The following is a 20,169-nucleotide window of genomic DNA, read 5'->3' as shown; positions in this document are numbered from 1 at the left end:
GTCTTTTCTCCCTAAGGTGGTCTCTGATTTTCACCTTAATGAGGACATTGTTTTGCCTTCGCTCTGTGCGAAGCCTAAGCATCCTAAGGAGGTTGCATTGCATTCCTTGGATGTTGTCAGGGCGATCAGGGTATACCTGTCGTCCACTAAATCCTTTCGGAAATCGGATTCCCTCTTTGTCCTTCCTGAGGGACCTCGGAAGGGCATGGCTGTGTCTGCAGCGACCATTGCCAAATGGATCAGACAGACCATTGAACAGGCCTATGTCTTGAAGGAACGGGTTCCACCCTTCCCTGTTAAGGCTCACTCTACCAGATCATGGAGTACGTCCTGGGCCTACCGGCATCAGGCCTCGGTGGCCCAGGTGTGCAAGGCTGCGACTTGGTCGTCGGTGCACACCTTTTCCAAATTCTATAAGGTGGATGTTCTGGCATCAGCTGATGCTTCCTTTGGCCGCAAAGTTCTCAGTGCGGCAGTGCCATAGGGGACCCTTGTTTTTTTGTGGGTCCCTGGCTGTTGGGGTTGTTTATACCCTGGGTTATTTGCTTTCCTGGGCTGTTGCTCCTGTTGAGCCTTTTCCGTTGCCCAGAAGGTTCTCTTACTGTGTGTGTAAGTTTCCTTTCTCTGATGTGGGTACTGCGTTGCCTTTTCTATGGTTGCGTCTCCCACCCCTCATGTCTACACTGCTTTGGGACATCCCAATAGTGATGACTTATGTGGGGCGGCGACTGTCAGAGGATGTAAGAGAAAACTGAATTTTTGTAAAATCTTACCGTAAAATTCCTTTTTCTGAGTCCTCCGACAGTCGCCGCCCCCGCCCCTCTTTTGTTTTTTTTTTTCTTGTAAACCTACTGCTATTCTACCAAACTGAGTTGGGAGGGATTACTGCAGGGGGGTATTGACCAGTGGGTCTATGCTAAATGCTTTTGTTCTTTTAACTAAGTCTTATGCCTAGCTACTCCTGCGGAGCGGAAGTCAATACCCAATAGTGATGACTTATGTGGGGCAGCGACTGTCGGAGGACTCAGAGAAAGGAATTTTACAGTAAGATTTTACAAAAATTCAGTTTTTATTTATTATTTTTTTTTTAAGTTTTTGGATAGAGTGGAGAGGGATTAGAGTCCATCTCAGATTTTTTAATTCAAACAAGTTTTATTGAGTTTTCACATTTTCACATGCAGTATATATATATATATATATATTATGTGAGCAGTGCGATAATCAAAAGGGTAGAAACCCAACATCGCATACAATGGATATAAAAAGTCTACACTCCCCTCTTAAAATGTCAGGTTTTTGTGATGTAAAAAAATGAGACATAAGCCCCGTACACACGTGCAGATTGTCGGCCGAACGATCGGCCGTCTTTTGTCCCCGGGCTGTCGTGTCTGTTGAAAAGTGCAAAAGACTGCACACGAATTTTGTCCGCCAACAACAGCCGACTGCAGAAGTGATGTCATGTGACGGTTAACTTTCCTGGTCTTTTTTCTTTTCTGAGCATGCCCAGTCTTGCAAATCTGCTGTCTGTCGGCTGAATTCTGTACTGACTGGCGAACAATCGGCCGTTCTGGTGTCGGCATACAAAAATTTTAATGCTTGCACGACAGATTCTGTTCGGCCGAAAGTGCGCTGTCGGCTGTCGGAAGCATCATACTAACAAGCCGAAAATCGGCCGATCGGTCATCGGCCGAATCTTTTCGGCCGACAATCTGCACGTGTGTACGGGCCTAAAGATAAATAATTTCAGATTTTTTTTTCACCTCTAATGTGACCTATAAACTGTACAACTCAACTGAAATCTTTTAAGGGGGAAGTAAAAATGAAAAACTAAAATAATGTGGTTGCATAAGTGTGTACACTCACTTATAGCTGGGGTTGTAGCGGTGTTCAGAATTAAGCAATCACATTCAAATATTTAAAGTGCCTCTGATTACATAGCAACACTTTTTAACAGTAAGATGAGCAAAGGAAGCAAAGGGAAATTGGAAACAGGATTTATGTAATATAGGAAAGCCTACATTCATATAACTTGCCCCATATAAGGCGTGAAAGGCTATGATGACTAAATGTGCAGAGAACGACTGCACTTTGTGAAAAACATGTTGACGAGGACTTCAGCAACCTATCCCAAATCTTAGTATATTTACTTGGGCAACCCATGTTGGTGTATATGTCTCTTTTTTTATAGGGTAGCGCATTATTCACCTCATTGAGCCACATTGCAAAAGTTGGAGGTGTTGCTTGTATCTAGCCCCTGGCTACGACTTTCCGGCACTACACAGCGTTTCGTGCACAAATTTGAGAGTATTTTTGTCCATAGTGTCAGGAAATAATCCCAGTAAACATTGTCTGGGGTCCATTGACACCCGAGAACCCATCTGGTCGTGAAGGAATTGCACAACCTGAACCCAGAAGCCTCCCACAAGTGAGCAGTGCCAGATCAGGTGTTTAAAAGTGCCAATGGAATTCAGGCATTTGGGACAATCAGGGCTCCCAGATGGACATAACTTTACCAAACATTCCGGGGTGAGATGAGCTTGATGAAGTATATAGGTTTCGGCGAGTCTATCTGACATTTTAGGAGATACAATTTTACAGACTGCAAGAATTTAACTCCAGTCTTCATCAACCAATTCTCCTGCAGCGGTCTCCCACTTGGGTTTGAGAGCATATGCTAATTTGGTTGCAGAAAGGGTAATCAACATGTCATAGAACATAGACATTAATTTGCGGTGGTCATGAACACATATCACTAGTAATGCATCTAAAGTATCCAGAATTAGGTATGTACCAGCAAATTGTGCACGCAGGGCATGCCACAATTGGAGGTATCGAAAAAGCATATGGCTTGAGAGGTCAAACTCCAGTTCCAGCTGGTCAAACGTTTTAAGGTCATCCTGATACAACACGTGATAATAAGTATATGCCCCTTGATACCCAAATGCTCAGGTCTGGCATTTGCAAAAGTTCAGGTAGGCGTTTATTAAACCATAACGGAGTATTATTATGTGGTTCAGAGCAGTTCATCCTAGCCAGCGGCAGGTCCCAGAGCCATTTATGCTGGTAGAGAAGGCTAAAACGGCTCAGATCGCAAAATCGATGTGGGAAGAGGGACGCAGTATGCGATGCATACTAGCTCATTATGCCTTTGCCTTTACAGTTTTTTTTTTTTTCAAATTTTTTAATGAGGGTTTACTTCCTCTTTAATGAGGCTTATCTGACCCAGGACTCCCAGTGGTAATTTTGCCCAAATTAGAATTTTAGATTTAAGAAGCGGGATAAGAGGTTCCACATTTAGAAACAAAATCCAAAGAGTGTCCTAGACACCTGGATCCCAAAGTATTTGAATGTGTGAACCCTGACGAGTGGCAGAGAGGCTTGCTCTATTGGTGGAGGGAAGACATCAATCGGGAGTATTTGGGACTTGTCCCAATAAATTGTTAGGCCTGAGAATTTACCAAACTGTTCAATGACATGTAGTGCAGTTCCTAGCTAGGGGCTGGAGTCAACAAGCTACAAAATCGTCATCGACATAAAGTCCCACCTTTTCTATCAGTAAAGCAGAGCACAGTCCCCGAACACCAGGGTTGGAGTGCAGTGGAGTGACATAGCCAAGGGTTCAACCGCCAACGCGTAGAGGAGAGGCAAGATAGGACACCCTTGCCCCGTCCCCCTAGATAGTGAGAAGGCCTCAGACGTCCACCATTGGCTATTATTCTGGCCCGTGGGGCATTGTATAGTATGGTGAGTCATTTAATAAAGTGAGGGCCAAAGTTCTGCAGACATTGCCATGAGTACTGCCGGTCTACAGAGTCAAAGGCTTTGGCCGCATCAAGTGTGACTACTACCCTGGAGCCGATTTGGTCGTGTGAGGCTTGGATAGTCATGAAGAGTCATCTAGTATTATAGGCTGTGTTCTGGGTTGGCATGAAATTTGTTTGGTCCGGGTGGATCAGGGACAAGAGGACTTTATTGAGCCGAAGTGGCTCAATGAAGTCATAAAAATAAAGTCAAAGTGATTTTTGCCAAAAGTTTCTTGGTTGGCATGAAATTTGTTTGGTCCGGGTGGATCAGGGGCGAGATTACTTTATTGAGCCACTTCGCTCAATAAAGTCATAACAATAAAATCAAAGTGATTTTTGCCAAAATTTTCACATCTTTTTGTAACAAGGATATGGGCCGATATGATTCAGACTGGAGGGGATTCTTTCCAGGTTTGGGGATTAGAACGATAAGGGCTTCTCGCATGGAATCGAGTAGTACAGCAGCGTCAAAATCTACTAATAATATCTCGGATAGATGAGGGTGTAGAAATTGCCACCATCCAATATATCTCAGTAAAATTGTGAATGTAGAGAACACCTCCTCTAGGTTTGGGATTTTGAAGGCAATAATACATGGAATTATATTAAAAATATATTGTTTATTAATTGAAAGGAAAAAAGACATACACAATATATACATAATTATAAAAGTGAAAGCAATGAAATCACAGACAAATATCAATTGCTAGGTAGTAATGTTGATTTCCACCCAGCCAAGAGAACCCCAAATAAATGGGATTTCTGGATAATTGGACCAAAAGGTCCATAGAAGGAGGGACTGTCCAACGCATTTCAAATTCTTTGTTATATATTACATTTTTCTTCAGGAACACAATCCCAACTTCTGCAATATATTAGAGTAATTTTCAGAATTAATAATTCATAAATTTTACATTTACATGTATATCAAGATGACAAAGAATATTATTGCCAATATTTACTGACCACCATTTCCATATCCTATTTACACTCTGCATAGTTGTCCCTGCGTTTCCCACAGGTAACCAACCTATATTCCTATTTTCTGTAGGGCCGCAGGGAAAATATATTGATATCCCAGAAAAATATACCGGTGCTCTTTAAGCAAGAAAAAGAAAAAAGATATTGTATAATGGGGAGTCCACACAGATAGTTGCATCATCTGTGTCCACCCCAGTAATACTTACTGTGCAAAATACAAGAAGACCGTAAAAAACTAGAGTCACTGTTGGTAGAGTGGATGTAGATACTTCCACTGTGTCTTCCAAAGCGTGGTAAACAGATGTTGTGAAAAAACCTCCTCCTGCCGAATGCAGGGAAGAAATGGCGTTGATAGCGTTCCTCTGCGTCCTCAACATAAGGCACATGCGCGACGTCACACGTCATGGCCCATAGAGACGTAACGCGAATAGGGGGCGGAGCCTGCGTACCTGACGTTGTACTTTCCCTTTGTCCCAGCTGCATGTGTATCTGTCTGCATTGTGTGCACCGCTGAGTGCTGCTAAATGTGAGTACCTTTTACTATATCTAATAAAGACATTGGTATTCAGACGGAGAGCACTATATATGTCCCCTTTGTTTTATATATACACCGATTTCTGAGTTTGATTGGAGTTCATCCATCCCCACCTGAGTGATCTATGTTGGGCTGTCCGAGAGAGCTAGGAGAGGATAATCCCCAGGCTGCTACAGCTGATATATGCAATCTTTGACCCTTTATGGGTCTGTGGCTGAGGTGAGAGACCAATCTAGCCGGTGGTGGGATATATGCACAGCGGTGTTTGTGAAGAAATTTTTATGATTTTCTTACCACCTTGTTTTTTTTACTACCTTGTTAGAAGTTTCTTCTTTTCACATTTATTTGGACACTTATGGACTTTATTTTAGACTCTCTTGATATTTATTACACCATCAATATCACCTGTTTATATGTTAAGTATTTCTGGCGCAGCACTTTTATAGGTATTTGCATATTATTTGTGAGGTGTTACACAATTTGTGTTTGCAGCCGGATTATTGCACTGATATTTGTATACTTATTTGCACCAGTATTAATTTGCTGTTTCAATTGTTTATACCATCTTTGGTTTTTTCACTAGTTGGTTGCGCTGATAATTTATTGATTGCAATTATCCGGAGAACCCATTTATTTGGGGTTCTCCTGGCTGGGTGAAAATCCACATTACTACCTTGCAATTGATATTTGTCTGTGATTTTATTGCTTTCACTTTTATAATTATGTATATATATCGTGTACTTCTTTTTTCCTTTTTTTCTTTCAATGAATTAATAAACAATATATTTTTTATATAATTCCATGTATTATTGCCTTAAAAATCCCAAACCTAGAGGAGGTGTTCTCTACATAAGCAGCATCAAAAACTGCCTGATAAAGGGCCTGCTGTTTGGGCATCAAAACGTCTGAGAAGTGGGTATAGAATTTAACAGGTAGTCTGACCCTGGAGCCTTAGCAGTAGCAAAGCTGGCCAGGGCGGGCTGGATATCTGTAGTAGAGATGGGAGCCTCCAACATAGCCACCTATGACTCTGTCAGGGTAGGAAAGGTAAGATTATCAAGGAATGCACACAGTTCATAGGACAGATAATCATTAAGATATTCGTGTTATAGGGCAGTGGTATATAACAGGGCAAGATCAAGACTGAGTTGCCAGATATGTTAGCCAATAAGAAAACATATCTCCCTTGGGGATCTGTCTCCACCGAGCATCTTGCAAAGGGGACTGTCTTAGCGATGAGTATGGAGACACCCCCGGAATAGGTTTTTTTAATGCGCACAATGAGCCCATGGTGTGTGTCTCTACAAGGACAATTATATCCGCCCGTTGGGTCTTCGGGAAAGGAAAGGATAGCTGTGCGCTTTATTTTATCTGGAAGACCATGGACGTTCCAAGTTAAAAATTTCAGGGGGGCCATAGTAAAAGGGAAAGATGATTACATTACTCAGCGGAAACGGAATCCCCAGGGATAACTAGGAAATACATAGTAGAGTACATAGGGCATATATATGGCATATATGAAAAGCAGCATACAAACGCTATGACATATAAGCATGTTGCATATGATTACGAGTTGCTAAAACCAGGAACATAGCCCTAGTCCACACAGCTCTACACGTACCTCAGTTTGTGTGAGCATAGAACCCAGACTGAGCAAAAAACTTAAGTGCAAGGAGTAATCGCAAGCATGATGCCTGAGGCAAGGCAATATAGCAGGACATCAGCTGGGCGATCACACTTAGGGGAGGGACACGACCCTCTCCTTTATTCTGTAAGGTTAGTGTACATAGGGGGCAAACATTCTTTGAAGGGCAGGGGAGCACTGAGAACACGGTCATCCTGCTACCACTGCTCTGGGACATATCATAGATCCGGGCAGAAAGCACAGCTAGCTCCATCAGCAGTACTAGAGTGTGGTGGAAATCAAATAGAGGTATTGCATACATCCTAGTGCTGACACTTGTGGCACTAGAAGGTGAAGTCAAGGGTCCAGCATGGCAGAGTTACTGTATGTATAGATATGAGGGGGGCAAATGCCAAGCTTTTCGGGAAACAACGATAACCAAAGAGTGAAGGTAAACCAGGCAGCATAGGTAAATGCCCTGTGGGCAGAAGGATGAAGAAGTTGCAGCTCCACAAGGTATTTCTCTAGCGCTCATCGACAGACGTAGTCCTCGGTGATACACCACCTTCGGGTTATGTTACCTCCGCAGGAGCAGGACTAGACAGGAAATTAAAAAGCTCTGGCCACACCCTAGGGGCAGTCCCAGAGGGTATATCCTCTCTCTCTCTGCCTCAGCAAATCAGTTATTTTCTGTCTAGTTAGGAGTAAGGACCTAGATACCTTGCTGGGATCTTAGGTCCTGGCAAGAATTTTTTTCTAAAAGGATTTTTGGACAGCTTTTTTTCTCCAGTGTTCCTGTGAGATCTTCAAGCAAGAAAGCTGAACTGGGCGACGGGCTGGATGTTGAGATCCGGTGGTCACCCCAGTTCAGCCTACGAGCGCGTGCAGGCCATAGCTCCGCGCTGGGTCGGCCGCGACAAAGTCCCATTAAAAGGACTGAACCCGCGAGTTAAACGTCTCGCTGAAACGCCAAAGACCATGAGTCACGGCGTCCGTATCGGTCGACAGCCCTCCCGCCCCGGTGGAGAGGGGTACTGTCAGGAGTTGGTGCCCGCCTGGTTCCGGTATGGTGAGTAGTATGTTCCCCCTTTTTCCCTGACGGGTTTTGTGGTGAACGCGGGTCCCTCTCTGTATGGTAAGAAAGAGTTTCTTTCTATCCTATAACATGTCACAAATCCTCCTACTTTGAGTGTGATTTTATGTGTGCAAAAAGCCAGGAGGCTTGGTTTGGGAGCTAACAATCTATTGTATACATGTTTTTTGTGGCATTCTGGGAATCTTATGGGTTAAGTATAAGCTACCTACCAGTCAGAAGCCATGGACATGTAGACTGCCTTCCAAGTCAGATCTCCAGCTAATAGCAGGCCTCCCGAATGGCCATGCGGTCCGCCAGGGCCGGTACCGCCAACCACGCCATATCCCCATGCAGAGAGAGTGTTGTGTGCCTGCAGCACACCGCTAGTCAGCACAGGCCGCCGCCATTTTTTTTGCTGGATCGCACGAGCCGCCATTTTGGCGTAGCCTCGTGTCTCCAGCATGGGGGCGGCCATGTTTTAGGTGATTCTACACCTCGTGGAGCTTGGGGGAGGCGCCGGAAGGCGTGCAGAGGGGCGGAGCCGCCTCCTTTCTTCCTGGGCAGCCAGCCAAAAGACTTCCTGTTTGTCTAAGACAGCGCTGTAAGCTGTTGCAGTTCAACTCTGAACATCAAGTGGTGAGCCTGGGGGTCTATCTCTCTCTCTCTCGATCGATAGGGATCCCTAGCAGGTAACACTAAGGGGTTTTTTTTTGTGGCGCTGAGGGTCAAAAAAAAAAAAAAAAAAAGTTTTTTCTTTACTTTGAATTATATCATCCAGGAAGTAACTGGAGTTATTATGGACCCTGCCACACATATTCCCCCACCTGTTTCCCTCGAGGGGGCCTCGGGACCCGCCGGTGTACAGAGTATAGAGTCATTTACAGCAATTTTGGAGTCTATGGTGGCTCGGGTGGAGGCGGCCTGTCAGGGACGGGGGTCAAGGAAGCGACCCCCGCCTACCCCTATACTATCTGACACCTCTGACTCTGATTCAGAGATGGTCACTGCAGTTGCAGGTTCCTCTGCAAGGGCTGCTATCCCAGGTAAAGCCCCCTCAGACAGTGAGGAGGACGCTTCTTCTCCTGCTATAATTCAGGAAGAAGCATTGGTGGACGCACTAGTTGTGGCAGTGCAAGAAACCTTAAAACTTGAGGCTTTACCGGCAGAGGCAACTGAAACAGAGAGGCCTTTTGGGACTAATAAGCCCATCAAGACGGCGAAGGCCTTTCCTGTACCTAAATGTTTTGGAAATCAGATTAAAGGAGAATGGGAACATTCTAAACGTACCTTTACTATTTCCAAGCGTATTGCTAGACGCTATCCGTTTGAGGAATCCATCATTAAGAAATGGACGGTACCACCAGTCGTGGATCCGCCTATTTCCAGGCTGAATAAAGCCACGGTTATTCCAGTGGAGGACACTTCGTCCTTTAAGGATCCGGTGGATCGAAAGATAGAAGCGGAGTCCCGCACTATCTTTTCTCTGATAGGGTCAGCATTTAGACCAGTAATTGTTATTGGTCTAGTTTCCCAGACACTTACAGAATGGGCGAAAATGGTACGCCAAGATCTTAGGGGAAAAGATATTCCCCAGGAGACATCTGATTTGATAGAACAGATCATACAAGGGCTACGGTTTATCTGTGACGCAGCCTTGGACACTACTCCCTTGTTAGGGCATGCATCTAAGTTAGCAGTGATCCTCAGACGTGTGCTGTGGTTAAAATGCTGGTCAGCTGACCTAGGTTCCAAAAAGACTTTGACCAATCTCCCTTTCCAGGGGAATCGTCTATTTGGAGCCAACCTAGATGAAATCATTAAGGATGCCACCGGGGGCAAGAGTACTTTTTTGCCACAGGCTGCAAAAGCTAAGGAACCTCGCAACAAGCGAGGACCTTTCTTTACCGCCCATAAAGGGCGCCCGGCTGGTACGTCCGGGAAAGGCAAGACTCCTCCAGGAGGGTTCAAGAAGGGCTGGTCGGACAAGCAGAGGACCAACCCAGCCAAACCCGAAGTAAAGGAGTACACAGCCTGAAGGTGCGCCCCCACCCGATTTCAGGGTGGGGGGACGTTTTCACCGGTATTCAGGACATTAGATCGAGCATCAACCACTACTACCGGTGCGATTCTTCCCTTCCAACATTTAAGTACAGGAAGCGGTAGTTACCGTTCCCTGTATAGATCTTTTCCTTTACCTTTTCCTAAGATTAGTCCCGATACCTCACAGGAATCGGATCTGATTGACCAGATAGGCCAAGTAGCCTCTAGTCGGGTGACTTCGGTCCCTAAAGTTCAACCAGAAAAGATCACCTTTCCTGATAACTATCAGGTATCTGATAAATGTGTGGGAACAGAAAACGACCAGACTTTCTCGGATGGTCGGGGCCAGATAGCTCTAGGGACGCCTGGTTCAGATCCAATCAGCGCCAGTGGTCCTAGAAATTCTAGGCTGGCCTCTTCAAGCCGGCCTGGCCGACTTGGACATGTTAGTCGCAGACGTTCCATGGGAACTTCGTCTCAGGGAGTGTCTGTAGTCTCAAGGACCTATTTACCTTCGTGCTTTACAGTCGCTGGTTTTAATGGCCTGGCCATTGAGACCCAAGTACTGAAGGACAGAGGTTTGTCTACTTCAGTCATTCCTACCCTTATTAAAGCAAGGAAAGCGACTTCCAGCAAAGTCTATTATCACACATGGAAGACTTATATTGCGTGGTGCGAATCTTTAGGATTTCCTCCACGTACCTATTCGGTGTCTCGAATATTGGCCTTTTTGCAACAAGGGGTTGAGCAGAAGCTAGCCTTGAGCACCATCAAGGGTCAAGTTTCAGCATTAGCAATCTTCTTTCAGAAACCTTTAGCTACCAAATCCTTGGTGCGGAATTTCATCCAGGGGGTGCGGCACCTGGCTCCTCCAGTCCGCGCGCCCTTACCGCCCTGGGATCTTAATTTGGTTTTGTCGGTTCTACAGAAACCTCCCTTTGAAAACATCAGGGAGATTCCCTTGCTTACTTTATCCCAGAAGGTGGTCTTCTTGGTGGCTATTACTTCTGCTCGCAGGGTGTCAGAACTGGCTGCATTATCATGCCAGTCCCCATACCTAGTGATTCATAGGGATAAGGTAGTACTTCATCCTAAGCCATCTTTTCTTCCTAAGGTGGTTTCAGATTTTCATCTGAATGAAGATATTGTACTACCTTCCTTGTGTCCTCAGCCCAAGCATCATCGGGAACATGCGTTGCATTCCTTGGATGTGGTTCGGGCAATCAGGGTATACCTGAAAGCTACGGAATCATTCCGTAAGACGGATTCACTTTTTGTGATCACGGATGGCCCCAGAAAGGGTTTGCCTGCATCTGCCGCGACCATTGCCAAATGGATTAGACAAACGGTGGTACAGGCTTATTCTATTAAGGGTCAGAGTCCTCCGTTCCCTGTTAGGGCGCACTCCACTCGAGCGCTCAGTACTTCCTGGGCCTTTCGCCATCAGGCGTCAGTGGTCCAGGTATGTAAGGCGGCCACTTGGTCGTCGGTACATACCTTTACTAAATTCTATAAAATTGATGTGACGGCATCGGCGGATGCCTCATTTGGCCGCAAGGTTTTGCAGGCCGCAATTTGAGGAGACCGGTGGTCTACCTCGAGGGTTTTTTTCTGTTTGAAAATTTTTTTTTTTTTGTTGAGTCTCATCATTAAGGATGAGCATTGTAAACTTCTAGTTGGCACCGGTTGGGCCTTCTAGATTGGGATTTGATTTCCATTTTCCCACCCCTCAGTTGTGATACTGCTCTGGGACGTCCCGAAGGTGGTGTATCACCGAGGACTACGTCTGTCGATGAGCGCTAGAGAAAAATGGATTTTTGTAAAATCTTACCGTAAAATCCTTTTCTCTTAGCTCATCGACAGACGTAGTCCCCGCCCCTCTGTTTTGGAGTTGGGTTGGGTTAAATTCTCTAAGCACTGCTTTTTCACATAACTGATTTGCTGAGGCAGAGAGAGAGAGGATATACCCTCTGGGACTGCCCCTAGGGTGTGGCCAGAGCTTTTTAATTTCCTGTCTAGTCCTGCTCCTGCGGAGGTAACATAACCCGAAGGTGGTGTATCACCGAGGACTACGTCTGTCGATGAGCTAAGAGAAAAGGATTTTACGGTAAGATTTTACAAAAATCCATTTTTACTCCTCAAGCAGGGTCTAACTGATGAGTACTTCCGCTGAGAAATCGGGGAATGCCATGATCTGGGTGTTGTGGTATGGAATGTTGCCCTTTTCACGGGATAGGCAAAGAATTGCATCCCGGTCCCTGTAGTTGAGGAACTTGGCTATGAAGACACGTGCTGGCGCACCTGAGGGTGTTGGTTTGGCTGGCATACGATGGGCGGATTCTACAACAAAGGACTGCGAAAATTACTCTCAGCCATACGTTTTAATTAGTATGTCTTCCAGAAGGCTGGTAGGACTTGCCCCCTCAGCTCCCTCCAGGAGACCTATAAAGCGCAAGTTGTTACGGCACATTTGATTTTCAAAGTCCTCTTGCTTTTGCTGTAACTGGGCAATATGATGGCTTGCCTGATCAGAGGAGGCTGTAGAGGTGGTATAGCATCTTCCACGTGATTCAGACAGTGTTCAGCCTCTGACACACGGTCGTGGAGTTTATGGAGATCCTATCCAATCAGGGAGATGTCCAGCTTGACCTCCTCGATTTTAGAAGTCCGGTTCCCCTGGCATGCTGTGGTGAACTTTAGCAGTATCTGGTGCAGAAGACTCTGTTTCAAAAGAGTAAGATCCGCCATCTTCAGCCTGCAAGTCCTTGTCTTTATGGCGGAAGCGGTCTAGCTTAGCGACAGTTTCCGTGCTTTTACGAGGAGGGGACAAGTCCCTGCCATTGATGGAAGTACTAGGAGTTACCCGTAGGGTAGTTGGGATCACAGGATAAGCAGCAGGATAAACGAAAAGCAAGGTCTGCCGACGAAGTTCTGATGAACAGTGTCCTACTCCATGCAGCTTTAGGCCAGGCCCCCCTCCATCTCAGATTTTTAGTACTGTCGTTGCCCCCGTTAGGGAGATTTAACCTATTTGTCACTGCAACCATTTTTATCAAATGTGAAAATGAACGAAAATCCCATGGTGCCTACTGAAAATGAATATGAATTTCACATTAGCCATGAATTAAAACATTGTTACAACCCTTTACAGAAACTAATTCAAACTGTAATTTCAACCTTACTGACACTCTATGGAAATGAATGATGAACCCTTTCATATGCTAAGTAAGCTTTATTTCCCAGCACAGGTCAGATAGGATAGGATCGATTTGCTGCTAAAAAATGTCCAACTTATCTAAATGCATGTAAATGTGTCTAAATGCACATTAGCGCTAGGTGTGTCAAGTGCTTGAGCATTCAATTCATTTCAATGCCCAGAATATTTTAGTATTCTGGCCACTGAAATTATTAAATGCCCAAGCGCTTGACATGCGTAAAGGTGTTTGCAAAAAATGCAGCTTTAGGCACATTTTTGACACTGCTTTTCTGCTGCCAGGAGAAAGGCGTTTAGAAGAGCTGGGCAAACACCCAGTGTGCATGGAGCCTTAAAATGTAACCCGGAAGCACAAAACAATGCAGCTGGTCAGATTGGCAAATATGATACAAGCCTGCGCATTAACCCCTCAAGCATGACCACTCCTCCCCATACTCCAGCATCTCAAATGTCCTGCTGCATTGTTTTATTTTAGCCAAGCTGGCATAGAATAAATTGGTGTAAATTAAACTTGTGTAAAACAAGATTTCCTCCCTCCTCCCATTCCCATAGTCTAATCACATTGCTTTATGCTATTATGTTTCTCACATAATCTAAAAGGTTGGGGACATTCTATATAAATAAATTCTATTGTATATCATAGGGCTGCATTTGCATTGTTTAGGAGGAAGTGTTAAAATAAATCTTTCTATTCCCATGTAGATTGATGGTTTACCTATAATACTAGCATTGATATAGGTTTGGTTATTTGTTTTTTAGTGTCTAAAGCTGGCCATATACTTATCAAAATGTGTGGCCATTGTTTGATGAACTTCTGTCATGCTGGGAATTATTTCTCGATCTGTGGGTGCAGTTGACAGAATACAATGGCCTGGCCTCTTTTGTGTGGATGGAGGAATCTATTATTCAGACAAAAAAAAACTGTATTGCCACCTTTACTGTCTGACTACTAACACGATTATGCTTTTATGTCCTTTTCCAATGTCTCCTCTTGAATCAGATCCTGGATGCCACGGAGTCCTGAAGTTCCGAGTGTCAGCCCACGAAAAGCCAAGACTCCTACTATTGCTCCTCAGTTTTCCCAGTCTGGACCACAACAAACCAGCCGACCCAGCTCTGCTGGATCCTCCACCCGCAGCAGACAGAGTAAGCTTTGAGCTGATATGAGACTGCTTTATTGTTGTGGCAAAACAGTGAGCAGACAGGTTAACAGTTTACCTGTCCAATGTTTATGACTGTTGTTGGCTCGCATACCCTAAAGCTCTGCAGTGCAGGGGAGCATGTGCTTCCTGCTCTGTGGGGTTATCATGTTAATACACGTGTTTCCGACTCATTGTACTACTTGGCAAATCATAAGTAGGATATTACATAGGCAAAGTTCTGAACAAGTTTTCAATATTAATGTCAGTGATGGACAGGATGTAATGTGCACATGGTGAAGCAATGTCCATAGCCACAGAGCAAACCTGAATTTCCCCTGGGGAATGAGGTATCGCATGAAACGATGTGAAGCAGTGGCGTGGCAGAAAGCAATAACATTTAAATCCTTTTTACATTTAAAAAAAAATAATTTTATTGAAAGTGCTATTGAACAGTTTGCACTAGGTTTCTTTGAATTTATTGTTCTTTGTTCACAAAAAACTGCAGGTGCCAGCAGGTAATTGGTAATGAAAACTTTCCTCATTGTAAAACCCCAAGTTTGAATCTCCTATTTGCCTTTGATCTCAAACAAATCAAGCACATTAACCAGTAATAAATCTTCAACAATTGGTTGCTATCTGTAAACTTTGTGCAAGCTACTAATTTAGCTGATCACTATAAATTCTGCCAAAGACATCAAGGATATTTAGAGCCCAGCACCAGACAAAACCTTTTGAAATGAAGAAGCATTGTAGATACTATGAAGTTGCTTTCCTGCAAAAAAGAACAGGTATAAACCATGAAAGTATGATTAGAATAGGGGCCTATGCAGAAAATCAGGAAGGTATCCACCTGATTGAGGATTGCTTTGCTTCCCTTCATCGGGGGGACCTTCTGATGTCAGTGGATACCAAGGATGTATACCTACATATTCCAGTTTTCTAGTCTCACCAACAGATTATTCGATATGCACTGGAGCATCGCTGCTACCAGGTTGTGGGCCTGTCCATACCTCCCAGAGTGTTTACGATCATGTTGGCTCTGATTCCAGAATTGTTGAGGGCTCCGGTATCCCAACTGTTGGGGTACTTGTTGGACAACCTGCTCCTCAGAGCGTATAACTCAAAAACTGACATTAAATGTTCAACATGGTACTGAACCTTCAGAAGTCAGCCTTGGTTCAGAATCAACGTGTGGGGTACTTAGGCAAAAACCCTGTACACACGGGCTGAATATCAGACAATATCAGCCAGTTCAATAAAAATCGTCCGACATTTGGCCCCTGTGTATGGTAGCTGGTTCAACAGAAACCGGCCGAATTTCCAGTTTCTGTTGAAGCGGCATTACCGAAAATGGTCTGCCGTTCTGCATCCATTCAGCGCTCTCAGCAAACCGATGTGTTCTTGGGGGGGGGGGGGCGTCCCCCGGGGGGCGTCCCCCTGTCAGAACACAATAGCTCAGCAGGGAGATTGCTTCATGAGTTATTTTAGTGTGTACCGGGCTTTAGTCCTTGAAACGGCACAGGTGAGGGTACTGCTTCTGCAACAGAAATGCCTATCTCCTCGATCCCAGGTAGAGTCCCTGTGCACATTGCAAAGTCACTCAATTTGGGTTTGCCTGAAGGTGTTGGTGAAGATGATGGGTGCCTTTAATGCAGTCCCTGTGTTAGGTTCACTCCAGATGGAGTCAAACTGGTATACGTTAACCATCAAGGAGGTCTGCATTCTTGTCAGCAGGAAACAGACCTAAGCTTGTCTTGGGTAGAGCCTTATGTTGCAGTTGCAGTTCCCTCTGCCGTGCACATACCGAGTGTGGAAAATTGTCAGACAGAATGGGCCCCTCACCCAGAGGTGTTCGCAAAGATTTGTCTGTAGTGGGGGACACCAGATGTGGATCTTTTGGGGTCCAGATTCAGTAACCAACTGTTTAGGTTTGTGTCCTAAACAAAGGATCCTCAGGCATTTGTGGTAGATTCCCTGGTGACTCCTTGGGATCAGTTTTCCCTGATCTATGCTTTTTCTGCACTGCAGCTTCTCCAATGCCTATTGTGATCGCATGCACTTGTCCAAGAAGTGTGTGGTATGCAGACATTGTAAAGCTTTTGACAGAAGAGCCATGGATTCTTCCAGACATATTTGTTGTAGCGGGGTCCCATCTTTCTGCTTTACGTTTACTGGCTTTGACAATATGGCTGTTACAGCCCAGGTCTTGAGGGATAAGGATATTTCTGATTCTGTAACAACTACTCTTCTAAAGGCAAGAAAGTCGACCTCCAAAAAGGTGAACCCACAACATTTGCCTGGTGTTGAGACTCATAAATTTCATTCCGCACAGTATATTGTGGAAGGCGTTTTGGTATTTCTCCAGTCTGACGTAAAGTGTCTCTGACATGAATTGCCATCATGGGACAGATCTAAGCCTTGGCCCTTCTGTTTCATATTGCATCTCATTTCTTGGTAAAAGCCTTCATGCAGGGTGTCACACCATTTTTTTTCTTCTTTCGTGGGCTTCCCCCAATTCTTTGTTCTGCTTGATGGTCCTCACAAGGGTCAGACTGCTTCTCCATTCACTAATTCTAGGTGGATTTATCAGCTCATTTCTCAGGCCTGTGGTATCAAGTGCCCACGTTCACTGCTTTTGGACATCCCAAGTAGTCATGGATATGAAGTCCTCTGTTTCCTGTAAAGTACGATTAAGAAAATTGGATTTTGGGTTTGGGTTTACTTGTAAAATCCTTTTCTTGGAGTACATCACAATACACAGAGATATCTCCTCTCTTGGCTGTTCCTTTCTGATAGCTACAAAACTTAGGCTTAGCTGAGCTGGAAGAGGTCCTGGGCAGGCATTCTTGCCTGCCTTGGCCATTCACCTAAAGAGAAAATGTTTACTTGAGAAAAGTAATGTATATTTAGATGATTTTTGTGTCCTATTTATACAAAGGACATTTCTTTTATAATTATTAAAGAGTGGTCTGTGCCACCTACGGTGGACCCACCGGTCTCAAGGCTGAATAAAGCTACCATGATCCTAGTGGAGGATTCCCCATCCTTTAGGGATCCGGCGGATAGAAAGGCGGAGTCTGTGGCCCGCAATATGTACTCCCTGTCGGGGTCTGCACTAAGACCGGTGTTTACGTTTGCCCATGTCTCGCAAACATTGACTGAATGGGCTAAGTTGCTATGCTGTGACCTGGAGGGGAAACAACTCCCCCCTGCCTTTGCGGAGCTGTTGGACCAGTTGGTGCGGGGGCTGCAATTTGTTTGTGATGCTGCCATGGATGCTGCTCCCATTTTGGGCCGACTGTCAGTTTCGGCAGTGGTCCTATGGCGTATATTTTGGCTGGTCTGCGGATCAGACCGCAAAGAAGGTCTTGACTAATCTACCTTTTCAAGGAGATCGCCTGTTTGGGGCTACCCTGGATGACATTATCAAAGGTTTCACAGGGAATAATAGTACCTTTCTCCCACAGGCTAACAAGAGCAAGGACCCACGTCGCAGACGGGGCCCCTACTTTTCAGCACACAAGAAGTTTTTTTGTCCCTCAGGGTCAGTTGATAAGGCAAAGTACTTCAAGGCCCCCTCGGGTGGTTCCAAGCGACCCTGGTCTGGCAAACAAAAATCGAGTTTCTTCAGACCTGAGGACAAGGCCACCAGCCTTGCACCCTCACCCGTATCTGGGGTGGGGGGACGTCTTTGCCGGTTCCTGGACCTTGGTTATCCCGGATACAAGACAAATGGGTTCACAAGGTTATACGGTCCGGGTTCAAGATCGAGTTTCGATCCGTATCTTCAGTAAGGTTCTTCCCTTCCTATGTGTGACTGTACCCGAATCACCTACAGGCTCTCTTTGCGGCGGTACAGGACCTGTTAAAGCAGGGAGTAATAGTTCCAGTTCCATGTGCGGAACGTTTTTTAGGACTTTTACTCAAACCTGTTTACGGTCCCCAGGAAGGAAGGCAAGGTGCGTCCAATCCTGGACCTGAAGGTACTGAATTGCTTCGTGCCAGTTCAAAAATTTAAGATGGAATCCATTCGCACGGTGGTGGCTTCCCTACATGGGGGATTTCCTGGCCTCCATAGACATCAAAGATGCCTACCTTCATATCCCAATATGGGCAGGACATCAACGGTTTCTGCGCTTTGCCGTGGGAGAGGATCATTCTCAGTTTGTGGCTTTACCCTTTGGCCTCGCCTCTTCTACTCTGGTCTTCACAAAGGTGTTGGTTCCGGTCCTGGGGCTGTTATGACAGCTGGGGAGATCGGTCCTGGGTTACCTGGACGATCTGCTTCTCCGTGTGAAGTCTCCCACGGTGCTGGTGACAAATTTGGAGATCACCATGAGAACTCTGGAGGAGTTTGGGTGGATTCTGAACCTTCAGAAGTCGTCCCTGGTCCCTTCCATGAGACTAGACTATCTGGGCCTGAGTTTCGACTCGTCCTCAGCCAGGGTGTTTCTTCTTCCGGAAAAACTCCAAAAACTCCAGACTGCGATTCAGCTGTTGCTGTCCAGCAAATGGTCGTCCCTTTCGGACCTGTATGAGAGTTCTGGGACTGATGGTGTCATCATTTGAGGCGTTCCCCTTCAATTCTACACGAGATTCCTCCAGAAGGAAATCCTTCTCAAATGGAACACAAATCCAAATTCCCTGGGCAATCAGATCCAGATGAGCCAGGTGACTAGGGAGTTCCTGATCTGGTGGCTTCAAACCCTGATGCTCAAACAAGGGAAATCCTTCCTCCCTATATATTGGACAATTGTCACCACGGATGCCAGTCTGTCCGGGTGGGGAGGGGTTGTCGGCAGGTTTTCTGCTCAAGGTGTCTGGTCCCTGGAAGAATCCAGGTTGCCAATCAATGTACTGGAGCTGAGAGCAATCGGACTTTGCCTAGTCCACTGGACCGAGTTCCTTCGGGGTTGTTCAGTGTGCATTCAATTGGACAATGCCATGGCCGTGGCTTAAGTCAATCACCAAGGGGGCACCAAAAGTGTCCTTGCATCCTTGGAAGTGGCTGGCATCCTCCGATTGGGGGGAACGCTTTGTTGCAGCTCTCTCCGCTGTTCATATTCCAGGAGTGGAAAATTGGCAGGCGGATTTCCTCAGTCGACAGACCTTGGATCAAGGGAAATGGTCTCTCCATCCAGAGGTGTTCCAGTAGTTGTGCCTTCGTTAGGGCACTCCAGATGTAGATCTGTTGGCGTCTCGGATCAACAGAAAAGTGCAAAGGTTTGTGGCCCACTCCTGGGACCCTCTGGCAGATGCCACAGACGCACTGGTGGCCAGTGGGGTCAGTATCAGCTGATGTATGCCTTTCCTCCTCTCAAGTTGCTGCCAAGACTTCTTTGCAGGATTGAGGCGGAAGGGATTCCGGTCAATCTTGTTGCTCCGGACTGGCCTCGCCGAGCTTGGTACGCTGACCTGGTCAGGCTAGTCGCAGACACTCCTTGGAGACTTCCTCTCAGGGAGGATCTACTGTGTCGGGGGCTAATCTTCCATCCTATAAATTTAAATGGGACTGCAAGCAATCTATGGTGGTGTCAATTTTAGGATGCCGCTAGCACTGATCACTCCCTTGTTGTGAGTGTGTTGTGAATTAAATACCGTAATATAAATATGTGCTACGCAAACTTGTGTAGCTTATATTAATAATAAATTAATTTTAAAAAATTATGAATTTGTAGTGAAAAAATTTCAGTTGGAGTGTGAGTACTGCTGAGAGCATTTTCACAGCTCATTGTGCGGATAATCCAGAACAGTT

At 45.4% G+C, this 20,169-nt stretch overlaps 1 protein-coding gene across 1 annotated transcript in view; it reads left to right on the top strand.

Annotated features, from left to right (window-relative positions):
• ARMC9 (armadillo repeat containing 9) overlaps positions 1–20,169 on the top strand; it is a 272,464-nt gene that overhangs the window by 248,633 nt on the left and 3,662 nt on the right. Inside the window, exon 24 of the mRNA XM_082251375.1 lies at positions 14,273–14,418. Coding sequence (XP_082107501.1) covers positions 14,273–14,418 — 146 coding nt within the window. The remainder of the gene's footprint in view (positions 1–14,272; positions 14,419–20,169) is intronic.

This window comes from Pelophylax lessonae (assembly GCF_965119305.1).
Source record: "Pelophylax lessonae genome assembly, chromosome: 3".
NCBI lineage: Eukaryota > Metazoa > Chordata > Amphibia > Anura > Ranidae > Pelophylax > Pelophylax lessonae.
This window is presented reverse-complemented; position numbering and strand designations above follow the sequence as displayed.